General features: G+C 41.4%; 1 protein-coding gene across 1 annotated transcript; it reads left to right on the forward strand.

Moving 5' to 3' along the window:
* Positions 1 to 219: 219 nt before the first annotated feature.
* LOC133785524 (protein FAR1-RELATED SEQUENCE 5-like) lies at positions 220 to 1,179 on the forward strand. The gene has a single exon (XM_062224752.1). The coding sequence runs from the start codon at positions 220 to 222 to the stop codon at positions 1,177 to 1,179; it is 960 nt and encodes a 319-aa protein (XP_062080736.1).
* Positions 1,180 to 18,760: the final 17,581 nt, after the last annotated feature.

Consider the following 18,760-nt stretch of genomic DNA (forward strand, 5'->3'; position numbering starts at 1 on the left):
ATTTGTTCTGGGCTAATGGCAACTCACGCCGTGATTACGCTTGTTTTTGGGGACATAATGGCGTTCGACACAACATACAAGAAGAATGCATACAAAAAACCTCTACTGATCTTTATTGGGATGAATCACCATTTCAGAACTATATGTTTTGCCGTGACATTACTTTATGATGAGAAAGAAAAGACATACATTTGGGAATTACAAGAATTCCTAGAGTGCATGAATAACAAACCACCAAAAGTTGTTGTCACTGACAAAGATCTTGCTATGGAAAATGCAATACAGAGTGTGATGCCTTATGCCGTCCACCGCTTGTGTGCATGGCATCTTCAAAATAATGTCTACGTTAATGCGCCCTATCCTTCTTTTAAGAAAAAATTTAATGAGCTCCTTTATCAATATTGTACCGAAGAAGAGTTCAAAGCAATATGGACCTCCATGATTTCTGATTTTAACTTTGAAGATAAGCGCTGGGTTTCCCAAACATACAACAATAGAAAGAGCTGGGCAGAGTGCTTTCTAAGGGGGAGCTTTTTTGGTGGTTTTAGAACTACTCAAAGGTCGGAGTCCATTAATTTTTACTTGTCCTATTTCCATACTAGTAAACTGAAACTTAAGGATCTGGTGAGCCAAGTGGACAAAGCAACACAGGGGATCTGTTACACAGAGAGGGAGGATGACTTCATTAGCAACCACACCTCCCTGATTTTTCCATCGAATGTCCTCCACCAATACTACCAAAAAGCATCCATAGTTCTCACTAGGAACATTTATGAGAAGGTTGCAACACAAATCACGAGTGCTCTTGCATACTCGATCAACTCAATTGAGGTTGCGTTTGAGTACAAGTTGTACTCCCTAACACATTTTCCCAAAGGACTTGTACGGAGCAGGGTCCGTAACCACAACCACGATGGCCCTATCAACTGTACATGCATGTTGTTTGAGTCTGTTGGAATTCCATGTCGACATATTTTTGCAGTGTTGAAGCACTTGAACCCCCCATGCATTCCAGAAACCTTATTTAAAGAGCGGTGGAAGAAAGACGCAAAGAACATTATTAACTTAAACACTTTCCCCCACTCAAGGGTGCCAGGTGATGTCTTTGTGAGTAATAGGTGGGGAACCCTGACATCACAATTCAATGCAATGTGGGTACTCTGCTACAAAGCAGAATGACACATATGAGGACGCAATGAATGAAATGTCACGTATGGAAGACAAATTTAAAATAATGTCCGTGGACCACAATAATGAGATGGCAATGTCAAGTGTACTGCCTACACAATTACAACATGGATACAGGACAATCCGAGATCCAATAGTTGTAAGAACGAAGGGCTGAGAGCCAAATAAATCGAAATCTAAAGATAAGGAGCATCAAAACTCACGATTCAGGGAAAATCAGTGTCGTAATTGCAACCAATTAGGGCACAGTCAGGCAACTTGCAAATTTGTTACACCCAACCAAACAAGCCAAAAAGATTATCACCCTTCCTTTAATTTCACATAAACAGAACAACAACCATGGATTGAGCACATCCATTCCCAAAAAACATATGCTGATGGCAACAATACGACAGAAGAGGAATGGTACAATAACATTGGCACTAGTTCTTCTGAACATCCAAAATGGTTTGGTGATAATCACTTAGAGTAGAATAGGTGAAACTTAAGTATTTGTACCTTTCATTGATGAGACAACTTTTCAATTAAGATGTCATGAGCTATCCACTTATTAATGCATGTATCCACATATTGTTATGCTGCTAAGATGGAATAGCGACATGGTTGACATTTGATATTTTGGAGCTTTGCGATCCTATTTAAATAGCCTTTCTCTTGTCTCCACCTTGTTATTCAATGAAGGTTATATTAATATGATATCCCCTAGAGTCGGACAGGTGTAGTATAAATTTATTACAAAAAACAAAAGGTACCATTAACTCCAACCTAAAGCATATTGTACGCTGACTGTAAGTGAGTAAGTGTTGACTAGTATGTGGACATTGATGTTGCCTAATCGTGCTACAAAAGTAACTTATACTCATTTATTAACAATTAACGTCAACTTGACAAAGGTAGATTTGGCATATCCTTTGCCATCACCTTCAATACCCTATCCTAGTTACAGTGATCCTATAAAAGAGCACACCCTACCTATTATCCCTCTTCCACAAGGCATTATAATGAAATAAAGATTTCTCTCCAAATATAGAGTGATAGTTAAGTTGAAAAAAATAATTTAATTAACTTTAAATTTCATTCCACTATATAATGTACTTATTGGTTGACTTAATGACATAAAATACAGGAACAAACAAACGTTCATAAAGTTTAAGATACAAACCAAACTTCATTAATTTATATGGCATTTATATGATAATAAAATTTAAAGGAATAAAACCACATATAACACCTTTCCTACATTCATCTGTTCCTAAGAATTTTGATGTTTATCATGTTGGTCGATGCTGTAGTCTTCAGTTTCTCTTCAAGATATTCTTGGTATCTTTTCATTTCTTCTCTCTTAAGATTTTCCACTGCTTGGTACATTATTTCATAATCATCCATTAACGCACCAGACCTCAAAACTTCTAGCTTCTTGGTACTATCTTCAACCTTTACCCGCAGTTGCAAAATCCTCTCTTTCAGAGTAAGGTTTCGTTCCTCCAACAAACGATTCTCATAATTTATGTAGAAAATATTATTCTCTTTGGCCTCTAACTTCTCCTTCAGATCGTTGATGTACTTTACTGGGTCAGGGGGAGGGTTCTCATTATGTGGTGTGTGAACTCTTCCCACTCGAGAGGGTCTGTCTGACGTGGGGGGTCGGGGAAAACATCCATATTGCAGGATTCAATTGAGGAATCAGACACCATATAGGATACCTGCAACAAGGAAGGTATATGGTTAGATTAAAGTGTTTAAAGAAGAATGAGTAGTGGTGAAGTCTTCATATAGGTTAATTTTTTGGGTGGGGAAATGTTTACTCAGATAGGAGGTTGAGTACGCCTAAAGTGGGACCTATGTAGGTACCCTGACGAGAATCTTAATGGAAATCTTTTGTTAACCTAACATATGGAGTAAATCCATTTAATTTTGAGAATAGTGTTGAACCCTACAAATAGGAGAAATGACACATAATCAACTTTGTCTTAGTTGCAGTGGCTTGGCAGGTCATTACGTGGCCATTAATTAGTGAAACTTTGTCCATTATATAAGTAGAGTTTTCAAAATATACTCAGTGCAAGCATAAAAGAAAATCGTTTTGGGTCTCTCACTCATTACAGTTCATAGACCTAAGGAAACATCTTCTCACTAGAACCTGATGGCTTCCCCAAAGGAGTCAAATAATGAGAATGGAGAGTTAGGCATCTAGTGTGACTCGAACCGTGCTAAACCTGTCACAGAAAGCTGGGATACTACCATCATGGATTATGTACTCTCTTCGCCTGAAAAACTCACGGTTAAAGTGACCGAAGTGGCACTTGGTATGAAGTTGACCACCATCAGCTCTTATGCACCTTTTGAGAAACCTGTGGATACCAAATTAGAAAAAGTAGAACCAATGGATGTTCCTACTTTTATTGTAGAGCAGATACGCAAGTTCGACGAAGCTATGGAGAAGGCGAAGGTGGCTCGAATGAAAATTGATCAAAAAGGAATAAAATGGTCCACTGGGAATACAATCTAGGATGCAATAGACACTATGTGTTTGTGTTTCCAGGAGTTGGAGAAGATCGTGGACCTTGAACTCAATGCATGAGTTGTTTGACTAACCTATTACTTATACATATTATGTAGGTGGTTTAAGTAGTTGGGTTCTGCCTACTACTATGGGCATCATCTTTTGTGGTTCTCTGTAAAAAGGCTTAGTACAATAAGTCGTATGTCAGTGGAGTTTATCATTTTGAATATGGTCATTTTTAGTAAGAGTATATATTCTATTAAAGTGACCTATTAAATTATTATGAAGCATGGGAATATATATATTGTACCACCTTTTTAGTAAAAATATCCTTTCCAAATTTATCATTGCAATACCATTTGATGTTAAAAGGCTTAATACTTAATACATCAAAATTAATTTATGAATTTACTTGACAAAATATGTTTAGGAAAAAGATTGTGAATTTAGCATGTTTTGCATATTGGGCACGTAAGTTTTTTGATGATGCTAAGTAATTATTAATGAATCGTTGTGGAACATTACAAGAGTAGTCCATAACAAAAACTGCTATAAATCTCTAATATTTTTTACGAATTTAAAAAAACTTTCACGTTGAGAAATTGAAGTTTTGTTTCATTTTTATAATGTTAAGATGAGTAAATAACCACTAATTAGTTATGAGAATATATATATCGCCTAACCATTTCACAATAACAGAAAGACATAAATATATATTATCTATTAAATTAATTGTGTGATTAAGTACGTGATTGAACGTGTACTATTAATTCGTTGTACATTGGTGATGGTTGATATTTTTTTGCGGCTTTATGGGCGTATGCACTTCAGATTATTGTTTTGTTTGCCAAAATCCCTATTTCTTTAGTTTTGTGCCCTCTATTTTGTTCTGACTTTCATTTTTGTTTCGCATATGTCAAAATATGTGACACTAAGATTAATTAGATGTTTATTTAACCAAAAAAGATCATAGATGGTGGAATGTTTAGTGTTATTTTGGTAATGTATTTCATAATTACATTAATTAGATTTTTCATAAATAAAAATATATGGTAGAATGTTTACCATTAATAATTTTTACCAATTTATTTGAGCATAATATTAATTAGATGGTTTAATATTTAGTATTAATTCTATTTAGTGATATATTTGACAATATGATTAAGCAGATGTGAGTATTTAGCATTAATAATGACTTATTATATTTTTTAATAATATATTTTTTAAAACCATACTCCTTCTTGATAGCATAATACTGTTAATTTGGACGTTAATTGCGTAATGACATATTTTCATATTACTAAAAAAATTGACGATTGATTAGGTCCGGAATATCCCAACTTCAACTAAGGATTCCATAACTCCTACCTTCGAGTGTGAGCACCGTTGATCGACACCAATCGAGTCTTCTCACCACTAAAATTGAAAATCGACAAACAAATCGAGGCATATTAATCTTATATTTTGTACTGATTACTTTTAAAATTTATTAAATTATATTCAAACAAATAAATTGAATTTTGATTCACTCGTTAATGCTTCTTAGTATAATGAGGCTAATGACTTTTGTTTTGGAGATTCAATGTCATGAATGGATGGGAACATGAATTACAATAATGGAATCCATAATTTCCTAACAGATCGAATATTGGTTCTCTTAAGGGTTAATTTTTGAACTGGATAGTTATTTAGCTCAAATCTATAATCTGATTATATATTAATTATTCACTAGTGAATTAATGGTACTTAAGGATCAAGATGTAATTAGAAGGGTAAAACGGTAATCTTGACCAGCTCTAATTAACGAACCAATAAATAGAGGACAAAACTATATCAATGGACTACAAGAGAAAACTTTGTAAATATAATTCTACATATTCTTATAGTGCAATTCAATATTTATGGTGGAGTAATCATGGAATTAATAAATAAGATTATTGGATTAAAGAGTTTGATTAATAATATAGTTTATTGGAGCTTCGTATTATAGGTCCATGGTCCCCAGATCACCTCTGTCCTACACTGTCAAGGGTAAGAATGTCAAAAGAAAGATTTGTAGAGAGGACTTAATTTCAAATGAATTAATTTTCTAGCACAATGAAATAATTATGTGATAGTTATGGGCAATTCATCAATTATGAATTAATCAATTATTTAACTATTTATTTTTTATTTAGAAAAACTATAGGTTAAAATAAATATTAATCTTGTTTGGATTAATATGTAAAAAGAGATTAATAATTATCTTATTTAGAATAAGATATTTATTTATATTTTTAAAACTAATGTCTTAAGATAAAGTTAATTTTGAATTAATTGATATTTGTTTTGGGATAAATATATAGTCTTAAAAATTAATTAAATAAAGAAATGAGAAAATTAGGGAAGACTCACGACACTCACTATATTGCATAGTGAGTGGTGGCACCCATGGAAATTTCCTTTCAATGGGATTTTGAATTATGAATTTCAAATAATTTGTTTTATTTAATTATTTATATTTAGTTATTCTTTTTTAAATATGATTTAAATTAAATAAGTTTATAACTGATCAGTTTTATTTAAATAAAATAAATATTAATTAAATAAGTTAATTATCTTTGTAAACCTTAAAAAAAGGTTATTGTTTTAACACACAAACTCTCTGTCTGAGACAGAAGCGATAATTTTCCTAAACCTGAAAACTATTCAATTCATCTTCTCTCTATCAAACCTCTCTAGATCTCATGTGTTACGTACATTAGAGAGTCATAAATCAACATTTTGAATCCTACGTGCCCACACACGTCCTTGTGTGTTTGAGGATTGGTCTGGAAGATCAAGGTATGAGTCTTCAGAACTTGGATAGGAAGATTATTGATTTTATACAAAAAGATTCGAGGACACTTGATAGGCTACAAGATGTAATCTCTAATTTGATTGTATATGATTTAATATATATATATATGTATGATCTTGGATGATATTAATAATTAGAAAAAAGGGCTCATCGCTCGATGCGTATCTCTGATTTGCTCTTTTAATACCAACAGTCATGTCCCCCAACCTTGTTACCTCGCCCCTATTAGGGGCTTCAATCCACAGGGGACCCTATCCTTGGGGGATGAATAACATCCGTATAGATTAGTGCTTATGCTTTTATGTTCATATTCTTCTTTGATTTAGCAAAGACTCTATACAAATATGATTTAAGTTTTTATATAGTAAGGCACTTTTAGTAACATGATTACGACATCGTATTATGTATTCAACTATTGATATTTATGAATGTGGCCTCATCAAGCTTTATAAGGCTAACCCTAAATCATAAAATGATTAGGGTGAGATTGACGCATTGTACCCTCTTTTCACCTAACTAACTAATTAATACTTAAGTTATAAATTGTCCTAATAAAACTTAAGTTATTTGGTTATACAATTTTCGTCAATAGGTTATTTGGTTATAAAGTACATGTTGGCTTTTCTATGGTTATACAGTTTTCGGCAATAAGTTATTTGGTTTTCGCCATTCTCATTATTGTGCATAGTTAAATTCCATCACTACTCAAAGAATATTAAATATAATAAAACCCTCTCGTTACTTTATAAATTGAGGTAAACATGGAATTATCATGAGAATATGTATCATTGGAATTTGTGGAAATAGTTAATTACATAATTTGTTCCAATTATTCAATACATATAGTATTCAAAACAAATATCATTAAATAAAATGACAATAAAATTATAGTTTATTTATTTTTATTTAACTAAAATGATTTTTTTTTTTAATGAACTGAATAGTTGAAGTCTGTCAAAGAAAATACTTCGCCCTTCATTTTCTTTAAAATTAACCAAACAAATTTGTTTTCAACAAAATTTAAATTTAAAATGAGAAGAATTATACAATATTTTGGTTTTCTTATACTATGATTTATTTCAACAAAAATTTGAAAGGGTGAATTAAATTTACAAAAAAGTTAAACAAATTTTGTACAACAATCTTTTTTTCCAAAAAATGTCGTGTAAGGTGATAATTTAAAAGAAATGGTTTGCAAAATGACATTTTTTCACTATCATATTCGGCCCATACCCCATAGCAAACCCAGGTCCGTTTATTTTATTTACAAAAATCACATATAAATAATGAATTACACATAAACCATAATCTATACCTTAAAACAAGTTTTTTTATTATTATTTTTTTCTCTTTCTTCAAATCTATACATTTCTCTTTTACCACTCTTCTCCAAAACTTAAAAATAAAATTCCAACCACACCGCTAGTGGTTGGGCTCAAAAGTGGTACCATCACGACCTACTCTTCAAGGTGATCATTTTGATATGTGGGAAGCATATGTTTTTTGGCCGTCACCAGAGAAGATGACCATGATAAAAAACAACCTTTTAGTTTATTTTTTATATTGTATTGACTAAAAAGTAACTATATTTTAAATTTGATCAAAATTTAATATACTAAAATTTGTATTCTTATTTTACATTTAAAAGATACTATATTGTATTATAAACAACTTTAATTTATTTAAAAATATTCCAAGTAAATTTTTTAAAATAGATTTTTTAGGATATTGTTTGGTACTTTTAAATAGAATATAAAAAAAAATTAATGTATAGTATACTAAAAATAACTTTTAATAATAAGTTATATTTTATTGTAACTCATTAGTTTCTAAAAAATGACTAATCGAAAACGTAAAAGTATCTTAAGTAATAAGATACCATAATATAACTTCAAAATGACTAATTAGTGTCTTAAGATAAAAAAGTTTCAAAAAAAAAAAATATTTGAGGTAACCAAAATTTATATAGAATAATATGCTATAAAAATAAAAATTTTCATGAAAAAAAGAAACTAATTGGTAACTTATTAACATTTTAAGTAACCAAAAGGTTACTTTTTTAAACCCAGAAAAATGAGAAAACTGAGATTTCAGGAAAGTTTCAAATTCAGGTATATTACTTTTAGCATCTGGTATTTTTTGATGACATGGCAAAGTATTTTTGTAAATAAATTTTTGTAGGTGATTTTTGTAATTATTTTATATTATAAGTATATAATTGTAAAGATAAAAAAAAAATCAGAATCAAATATACCCAAATAATTGAGGCATGCAGAAGTTGAGGGATTCAAATACATTGCTTCCATTACTCTCTCAACAGAGAGCGGATTGGACATCAGCATATAGTATGCATCATGACACTAGGTGTAGGTGAAGGTACTCGAACTATTCACCTTCTTTGTGTCCAAGCAATGCCTCTCTTCATTTCATTACCATTTCAGAACCCATACATTTTACCATCATTTCTGTCTCTCTCTCTCTCTCTCTCTCAACTTCACCCAGAAATTTGCCCCTTTATTGAACACAAAAATGAGGTTCAAAACCTACGCTAACTGCCAATCTCCGAAGATGCCCAGAAAGGCTGACGATGGTGGTGACTGCTCTTCGTCTGGAGAAGCATTTGTTCCAACTTCAAACGTGAAGAAATATTAAAGGCGAGGGAAAAAACTGCTGAATGGACAAAATCGTGAGGGCCACCATGCCAAAGAATCTCATTCTGAGACTAGACAACGGAGGAAACCAGGTGATCTAAACATCTTGTAACGCCCCAAGTTGCTAATAGGGTTTAGGACCTTGATTCACGTGCCTGGAGGGCAATAAGTGAAATAATATGATAATATATGAATTTAAATGAATATGTGATTAGAATGCATGTTTAGGTGGTATAAATATGCATGTGGGCCCCGTATGCATGATAGGGGTAAATTGGTAAATTTAGCCCGTTGAGGGCATAAATGTGATAATTGTGTTGTGTGAATTGTACCACGTGAGTGTGGTAATATCAGTGTGATGCACGTGTCGAGACGGTCCTAAGGAGCTAGTTAGTTTAAAAGTCACAACGGGACTAAATACCCAGCTCGGGAGGAGCCTAGGGGTATTTTGGGGATTTTGTAATTGGGTTCTTGTGAGTTAATGGTAATTGGCAATTTGGTAACTTGTGTAACCGTTAGTAACTGTTGAGAGTAACAAGTTTGGTTGAAAGAAGTGGTAGAATTGTAAGAAAGTAGGAATGACAAAAAGGCCCTTGAGGTTTAGCTAGAAAGGGAAATTTAAGGAAGGGTAGGATGGTCAATTGGCTGGGGATAGATAAGCTTGAGCTGAAGGGAAGGATGGTTCAGGTTACTCTTATTTCGGCAACTTAGTTTTACTGGAAATTGGAGGAAAATCAGAAGGAAAGGGGAAAAAGAAGAAGGGGCTGAAGTTTTGAGACCTAGGAGGAGATTCAAAGGGATTTGAGGCAACCAAAACCAGATTTAAGCTAGGACTACTCAGAGGTAAGATTTATGTTCTGTTATTGCTTGAGTTCAAGGTTGATTTCTCAAAGGTTGAGTGTGGAATTTAAAGATAGGATGGCTGGTTTTTATTGAAATTCAGTTAGGACAATCAAGAGGAAAGAGGTTGGAGGCTGGAATTGAGAAGGGTTCAAGCCAGATTCTTGATTGAGGTAAGAGTTTGAACATGTTTATATTCTGGTTTCTGATGTGGTCTATGATTTTAGAAGCAAGGCATAGTTTTCAAGCTCATGTTTAAGTCTTGGAAGCCATGGTTTAAGTTTTAGGAATTTGAAACTCAAGATGGGATTTTGGGTGTGATTGTGTGATTGGGGTTGTTTGTAATGTTTATAGGTTGTTAAAGGGTTTTGTTATCCAGATTTTCGAATAGCGTTTAGATGGATATCCTCGGGGAAGCAGAATTATCAAAGTCTTTCATGGAAAGTGACCAGAGCTCGCGGATGGACAGAAAGGCTTCGCCTCTCCCGTTTAGTGTCCGGCTTACTCTTTCAAGCAAACGCGACACGGAAGCTCGTCAACTCTCCCGGACTCCCGAAGGGATATCCTTCGGGGAAGCTCCTTCCAGGAGAAGCTCTTCAGGTTGCCTTCGCGGAAACAGTTCCGTGCCACGCACGGAACAAGACCAAGCGGTCGAGTCATGGAGGAGGCATATTTGGAACGATATCCACCTGACACAGGATCCCGCCTGACACGCCCGACAGGTCAAGGCCGCACACATCCCAGCACGCCTAAGGGTACCTTTTCGCCTACTGTTCCGCTGACTGCCTGGAAGTGACGGCTGCCTTTTTCTATTTCCCATACTTTCATGTAATTATACCTGCGTAGAGTCTTGTAGCCATGCTACGACAGTAATTGTATCCCCTATTTGTGGCTGGTGTAATTAAGACTAATGGGACAGAGTAAAACCCTAATAAAAAACCCTAGCTATAAAGACCCCCTCATTTTACGATAGGGGGGACGGCCAACAAATCACATAGCAAGAACTCTTCTAAAATCTCTCTAGCTTCATCTTCTCCAAGAGAACCCGAGAGAAACACTGTGAGGTTGTGAGGTTATTGTACACCAGCTGTTTAACTGTAATTCTCTACAAGTATAATAACACCGACTTGTGGACTAGGGCTTGTTAACGCCTGAACCACGTAAAAACACTGTTTGTTTATTTACATTTCTGCACTTCTACAGTTCTTATCTCTTTATTATTCCGTTCGTATCCGTTTCCGAAAAACTCGGTAAACATTTTGATGCTTTCATTGAGAGCTGTAGGAAGTTGTTAGTCAGCTCTTTTTCTGTGTACGTTTTTTGTATTCACTCCGTGCTAAAAAGATGGTGACTACGAGAAAATCCGCAGTTGACAAAAATGCTAGGGTCAACCCCGATACTATGATGGAAGATGCGGTACAAAACGAACCCTCGGACTACCAAGGTGAAGATCCGACGTCCCGCCAGGATCGGGTCAGTACTGAAGATATGACATACTTAGAAGACGAAGAAGAGTATGTCCAAGATGGTTACTACAAAGACGGCTGCTACTACGAGAAGGATCCAGAACTGGTCCAAGTAGCCGAAGAACTGGCGGTCACTAAGGCCAAGCTTGCTGAGCAGGAGCGCGTCTCCGAAAAAATGCAGCGCATGATGGAGCGCCTCCAAAGCAAGTTCGGAGATCTAGGCGACTCGGACGAGGACGCCTCTATTTTAGGTGGTGCTGAGGCCACCATGCCGGATCCGGCCGCTGCTGGGCCATCCAAAGCCGCCCCTAACAAGGGCAAAGAAAAAGTTGGGGAGCCTGTGCGCACTAACGCCCCTGCACCTCCTAAAGGCGTGAATCACCAGGCTGACTGCCCCCCCCCCCCCCCCGCGCGCAGAAGGTCTCTGGCGCTCCTAAGCCCAGACGTCCTTCAGCCCCAAGGGGTCACTCTGTGCCTAAAGGGCCCGGTGCTAAGGCACCCAGGCCTAGGGGAAGGAACAACCGCCCCAGTGATTCCGTCAACCAGGACGGTCGGGCTGCGGACACGCACTCCGAAGATAGCTGGTCCACGGTGGACCTAAGAAGAAGGTTGGAGGCCAAGTATGAAAAGGCCAAAGGAGAAAAGGCCCGGCCTCGCGGAGACGACCTGCGAAATCATCTCAACGACAAGCTCCGGGGACGTGACCTCCCGGAGAGCGACACAAAGAGGCTCGAGGAACAGATCGCCGCCTTGACCAAGCTGGTCCGGAAGCAAAGTGGGGCCCTGTCAAATTCTGAGGAGGAAGACCTGGAACCATGTATTCGGAGGATCGCGGAAACGCCCCTCCCGGAGAATTTCAAAATGCCTCACATAGAATTGTATGAGGGGAGGACAGACCCGCGCACCCATCTAGCTAAATATAACAAAATGATGCAAGTGGCGCGCGTCAGTGAGGATGCCAAATGCATGTGCTTCTCACTCACCCTTACCAAGTCCGCGGAGGACTGGTGGAAAAGATTAGCTCCCGGATTAATCCACAGTTGGAAGGAGCTACAGTCCGCATTCAGGAGGCAGTTCATTGCTGCCCGTGACCACGACATGGAGGTTGGTTCCTTAACCAACATGAAGCAGCTACCCAGTGAGAACCTCAAAGCTTTCATTCAAAGAATGATGGAAGCTGCTGCTAAGACCAAGGTCAGCGATGATATGAAGCTGATCGCCCTTCAATCGGGGCTTACCGTCGGCTCCCTACTGTGGGGGGAAATGCAAAGGAGACGGGCAGAAACCCTGTCCGAATTCATGTCAAAAGCTCAGGGAATCATCAACCTTGAGGATGCCTACCAGCAGGCCTTTGGAGTTCCCCCAGCTCCGACACCTTCCGTGACTGCGCCGAGCTTTGCTTCGCAAGCTCCCGCGCCAGCCCTCACGCTTCCAGGAGCCCAGTTCACTCCAAGCGTGTATGGGCCTTTCGCGTCTACTCAGACGCCGAGTCAAACCCATTTTTCTGGGTACGGAGCTGTACAAACCGGATGTAGTATTGCTCCTGGCCCGCCGCAGCCGCAAGCGGAAGGCCCAGAACGAAATCTGAGCCAATCGCGGAATAAACGAGGCGGAAGAAACTCCAACCGGGGAGACCATTCAAAGAAACCCCGGAAGGAATATGAACCCAAGTTCATGGAGTACACTAGTTTGATAGATTCACGAGAGAATGTCTATCAGGCGACCTGTAATATGGTCAATTACAGGAAACCCCCAAAAGTGTCTCATGGAGGAAGGCGTCCGCGAGACTCCAATAAGAGGTGTGAGTTCCACGGAGACGTGGGGCACACCACAAACGAATGCCTTCAGCTGAAGGATGAGATCGAGTCCCTGGCAAGAGCGGGATACCTCGGTCAATGGGTGAGGATACCCATAATCTATCCCGGACAGGGAGTAGTTCACGGAGCTGCATATTCCCCGGGACAGAGGGGGACCGCTAGCGCTCCTGGAGCCGGTCACCCCCAAGCTCCTGGGTCTCAGTTCCCAGCGCTTCCTGCTCCAACCTCTCCAGCACCCATTGCCTTGTTGGCTCCAGGACCTGGCAACCCATATCCGCCCGGCCTAGCTCCGCCACCCGTTGACGGACACGTAGCCACCATTTCCGGAGGACCGCACCTTGCCGGAAGCACACGCAACTCCCAGAAAAGGTACTTGAGGGAGTTAGAACACACCGGGGAGATGTGCGCCCTGGTTCAGTCACCTGCACAGCGTCCCCGAATGATGGATCTTCCCATCACCTTCACGGAAGACGACGCCCGACATGTGCACTTCCCCCACAACGATCCCCTCGTGGTGGAAGCCCAGATTGCCAATAAGAAGGTCTCACGGATCTTGGTCGATAACGGAAGCTCCGTAAACATCCTCTTCAGAGCTGCCTTCCACGCGATCGGATTAACCGAGACAGACCTGACCCCATGCCCCATCCAGCTTCAAGGGTTCAATGGGGATGCACTCATGCCATTAGGCAAAATTCAACTTCCAGTCACCCCCAGAGGAGAAAGTGACGCTTGTTCCTTCAAGCACTGCACATTCGTGGTGGTCGACTGCCCCACGGCGTATAATGCCATCCTAGGCCGACCGGTCCTAATAGATTGTGGGGCCATAACCTCGATTCGCCACTTATGCTTGAAGTTTCCATGCGACGATGGGCGTATCGGCACCCTCCGAGGAGACCAACGAAGTGCACGAAGCTGTTATAACGTCTCCGTCCGATCCGTCTACATGGTCCAGGAGACGGTTGCTGCCGTTCCTTTGGCGGAGGGATTACCAGGAACTGGGGGTGCTCAAGGGGCATGCTTTGACGAACTCAACCCTAGAGTGGAGATCGAGAGAGCGATAGAACCGATGGAGGAAGTCGAAGAGGTGATCCTCAACCCAGGAGATCCCACCAAAGTCATTCAGGTGGGGAAAAACCTTCCGTCGGCCGTTCGAGAAAAGATCGTGGCCACTGTGAAGAATAATCAGGATATCCTGGCATGGTGCCACGCTGATATGACGGGGATTAATCCTAATGTTGCGTGCCACGCACTCAACATAGACCCATCTGCAACTCCAGTTCGCCAAAAGAGGAGGCCGTTAGACCCAGTGAGGGCCGAAGCAGTCAAAGCTGAAGTGGACAAGCTGATGTCCATAGGCTTTCTCCAGGAGTCACACTATCCCGTGTGGTTGGCCAAGCCAGTTCTGGTCCCGAAACCCAATGGGTCCTGGAGAATGTGCATTGACTTCACGGACCTAAACAAAGCCTGCCCGAAAGATTGTTTCCCTCTTCCGCGAATCGATCAGATGGTAGACGCTACTTCCGGGTATGAACTCTTATCCTTCATGGATGCGTACTCCGGGTACAACCAGATCAAGATGCATGTCGCAGACCAGGAACACACCAGCTTCCTCACGGACAAGGGTGTCTACTGTTACGTGGTCATTCCTTTCGGTTTGAAGAATGCTGGGGCGACGTACCAGCGTCTAGTAAACAAGATGTTCAAGGACCAGCTGGGGAGGAACATGGAGGTGTACGTAGATGACATGTTGGTAAAATCCAAGACCTCCGGGGACCACAGTGACGACCTTGAGGAAGCTTTCGCTGTGATCCGAAAGTATGGAATGAAACTGAATCCGAAGAAATGTACTTTCGGGGTCTCGTCTGGGAAGTTCCTCGGTTTCATTGTCAGCTCCCGCGGAGTGGAGGCCAACCCTGAGAAAATTAAGGCGTTCATAGATATGCCTTCTCCCCGGAAGCATAAGGATGTCCAAAGCGTTACCGGAAGGATAGCTGTTCTCAGCCGCTTCGTATCTAAGGCCACTGACAAATGTGTCCCCTTTTTCAATGTGTTGCGAGGAAACAAGAGGTTCGAGTGGACCCCCGAATGCGAAGCAGCCTTCCAACACCTCAAGGAACATCTAACCCGAGCTCCCATTTTGTCCAAACCTGTCGAAGGAGAGGCGTTGTTCTTATACTTGGCTGTGACAAAGCACGCCGTGAGTGCCGCTCTCGTCCGGGAAGACGGCCGTATCCAGCTCCCTGTGTATTACGTAAGCAAGAGGTTACTGGACGCCGAATCCAGATATTCAATGATCGAGAAACTCTCCCTCTGCTTGCTAATCGCTTTGCGGAAGCTAAGGCCCTATTTCCAGGCGCACACCATCAGAGTACTCACCAACCACCCTCTCCGACAAGTCTTGCAGAAGCCCGAGTCTTCTGGCAGATTGCTTAAATGGGCCATGGAACTGAGCCAGTTTGACATCCACTACCAGCCACGTGTTTCCATAAAAGGACAAGCTCTCGCGGACTTTATTGTGGAATGCTCGGGAATGAATGACCTCCCGGAAGATCCTGTCCCGGAACTTCCCACATGGAAGGTCTATGTAGACGGAGCCTCAAATGAAAAAGGAGCTGGAGCAGGGGTCATCCTAGTATCTCCCCAAGGACATCAGCTCCAGAGCGCCATTCGTTTCGCGTTCCCAGCATCCAACAACGAGGCAGAACATGAAGCCATGATAGCTGGATTGCAACTGGCCAGAGAAGTCGGAGCCCAAAAAATCGAGGTATACAGCAACTCCCTACTTGTGGTAAACCAAATATCCGGGGAATACCAGACGAAAGGCGAAAAAATGGCTGCCTACGTGTCTCTCTCCCGCGGCCTCCTGCAGCATTTCAAAGGCTATCAAATCCGCCAGGTCCCCCGGGACCAGAACTCACTCGCGGACACACTGGCCAAGCTTGCAACAGACCCGGAGATTGAACAATATGGCCTGGTGCCCATCGGGCACTTAGAAGCACCTAGTACCAAGACACAGAAGGTAAATGCCATCATCGACCATTCCCATTCCTGGATAGGACCCATCCTCAGATTTCTCACCACCGGAGAGCTCCCCACTGATAATGCTGACGCAAGAAAGCTCCAGTATCAAGCTCCCCGATACGTGGTTATGGATGGGAAGCTTTACCGCAGGGGGTTGTCCATACCCTTCCTTAGGTGTGTTGCCGGAACCGAAATCAGCGCCATCATCCATGAGATTCACGGAGGCTTCTGTGGCGACCATACCTCCGGGCTGAGCCTCTCCAAAAAGATCCTTTGACAAGGATACTTCTGGCCCACCATGAAGAAGGATTGTGTGGATTATGTCAGAAAATGTGAGCAGTGCCAGAGGTACGCCAAGGTTTCGTGAGTGCCGCCTACAGAAATTACCTTAATGACCAGCCTCTGGCCGTTCGCCGTTTGGGGCATTGACCTAGTAGGTTCCCTTCTGACTGGAAGGGGTGGAGTGAAGTATGCCATAGTCGCGGTGGACTACTTCACCTAATGGGCTGAAGCTGAACCTATGAACACGGTCACGTCTAAGAAAGCACTGGACTTTGTCATCAGGAATATAGTGTGTCGTTTTGGGCTTCCAAGAAAAATTGTGTCCGACAACGGGAAGCAATTTGATAGTGAACATTTCACGGACTTCTGTGCTTCGCATGGAATCATCAAAAGCTTTTCCGCAGTCGCCAGACCTCAAGCTAATGGGCAAGTGGAAGCAGTAAACAAAATCTTAAAGACCACGTTGAAGAAAAAACTCCAAGCATGCAAGGCTCACTGGCCGGAAGAGCTTCCGCGAGTACTTTGGGCCTATCGCACGACAGAGAGGACTTCGACGGGGCACACACCTTATTCCATGACCTTCGGTTGCGAGGCCGTCATCCCAGTAGAAACTATGATCCCATCTCACAGGCAGGACACCTACGACCCTACCCGGAACCACGCCCTTCTCCAGGAGTCCCTGGACATGATCGAAGAGCTCCAGGAGCAGTCACAGGTCCAACTCAAAATGTACCAAGGCAAGATAGCCCGACACTTCAACACAAGAGTCAAGAGCCGTACATTCGAAGTTGGAGACCTTGTCCTACGAAGAGTATTTCCTGCTACGCAGGACCCGGGAGTGGGAGTCCTCGGACCCAACTGGGAAGGCCGCTATGAAGTACAAGAAAAAGTGGGCCATGGGACGTATCACTTAAAGAGACTCGACGGATCTAAAGTCCCACGCGCCTGGAACGCGGAGCACCTCCGCCGTTACTATCAGTAGGCCCCGGACTATCTAGTCGAAAGTCCTTGGTGGACGTAGCAAAATGTAAAATGTGGAAATAATCCTCCCTGCTGTAAAACACGTGCCTAACAGGCTAATTTAATGAAACACGGAGAGATTCACTCCGCTTTTACTGCATTTTTTATCCCTGTGTTCAAAGCTGCGTTTTAACAAGTGACCACGCGGTCCGGAGACGTCCGGACCCCACGCTCACTTGGGGGGGTATACATGGCTAAGGCATAGCCATACGCCCCTTGAACAAAACATACACAGAACACCACTTATGTGCTAGCATTGTGTTTGAAAATTTTAAATTGTTAAGCTTAGGTTAATTTGTTGCCATGAACATACTTGCGTTACGTGTCATGTGTGCATTATGTGTTTATGTGAAAATTGCCATTGAAATGTCTGCCATTATGCATCATGAAAATTATCTCCTGTGTAGCCCAGCGATGAACAGGACTGGGGGTTGGGGCACATTCAGAGAGCTACGCCGAAACACCCCCAACTTCCGGGCAAGTCCTTCAAAAAATACTCCGCGACCCCTGTAGAGCTTTGCTTCGCAAGCTCCAGCTCCGGGTCCCGCAAGGCGAAAGATGGCAAGATCCGCGACCGTTGTAAGCCTTGCTTCGCAGGCTTCAGCTCCGGATCTCACAAAATAATGCATGGCGAGCTCCTCGACCACTGCAAGCTTCAGCTCCAGGAGAAGATATGGTCGATCCCCCACTCACAGCAGGCCTTGCTTCGCAAAGCCCCTGCTCCGGGATCGCACATGGTGGGCGTGGCAATTTCCCCGACCGCAACGAGCCTTGCCTCGCAGGGCTCCATGCCAGGTCCCTGAAGTCAGCCACCATGAGGTTCGCAACGACAGTTAGTTTTGCTTCGCAAAGATCTAACCTTAAGTCTAGCGACGCTCACCAAAAGAACTCCCGTTCCAGCACCATGGAACGGCTCACCTTAGCAATCCCAGCGAACAGTATAACTACAAGTCCCGGGATTGGCTATTTGCCTTAGGAAAGCTGAAATACGGTGAAAGGAGTCTGGCCGTTGGAACCAGGAAACCTTCGTAACCTAGAAACTACGTGGGAAAAGACATCAGCCGTTAGAGCTTCAAGTTGGAAGTGCATAGGTTCTGGCCGTTGGAACCAAAACCTCATGCGCCCCTACAACA

The sequence above is a fragment of the Humulus lupulus genome, chromosome 6, assembly GCF_963169125.1.
Source record: "Humulus lupulus chromosome 6, drHumLupu1.1, whole genome shotgun sequence".
Taxonomy (NCBI): domain Eukaryota; kingdom Viridiplantae; phylum Streptophyta; class Magnoliopsida; order Rosales; family Cannabaceae; genus Humulus; species Humulus lupulus.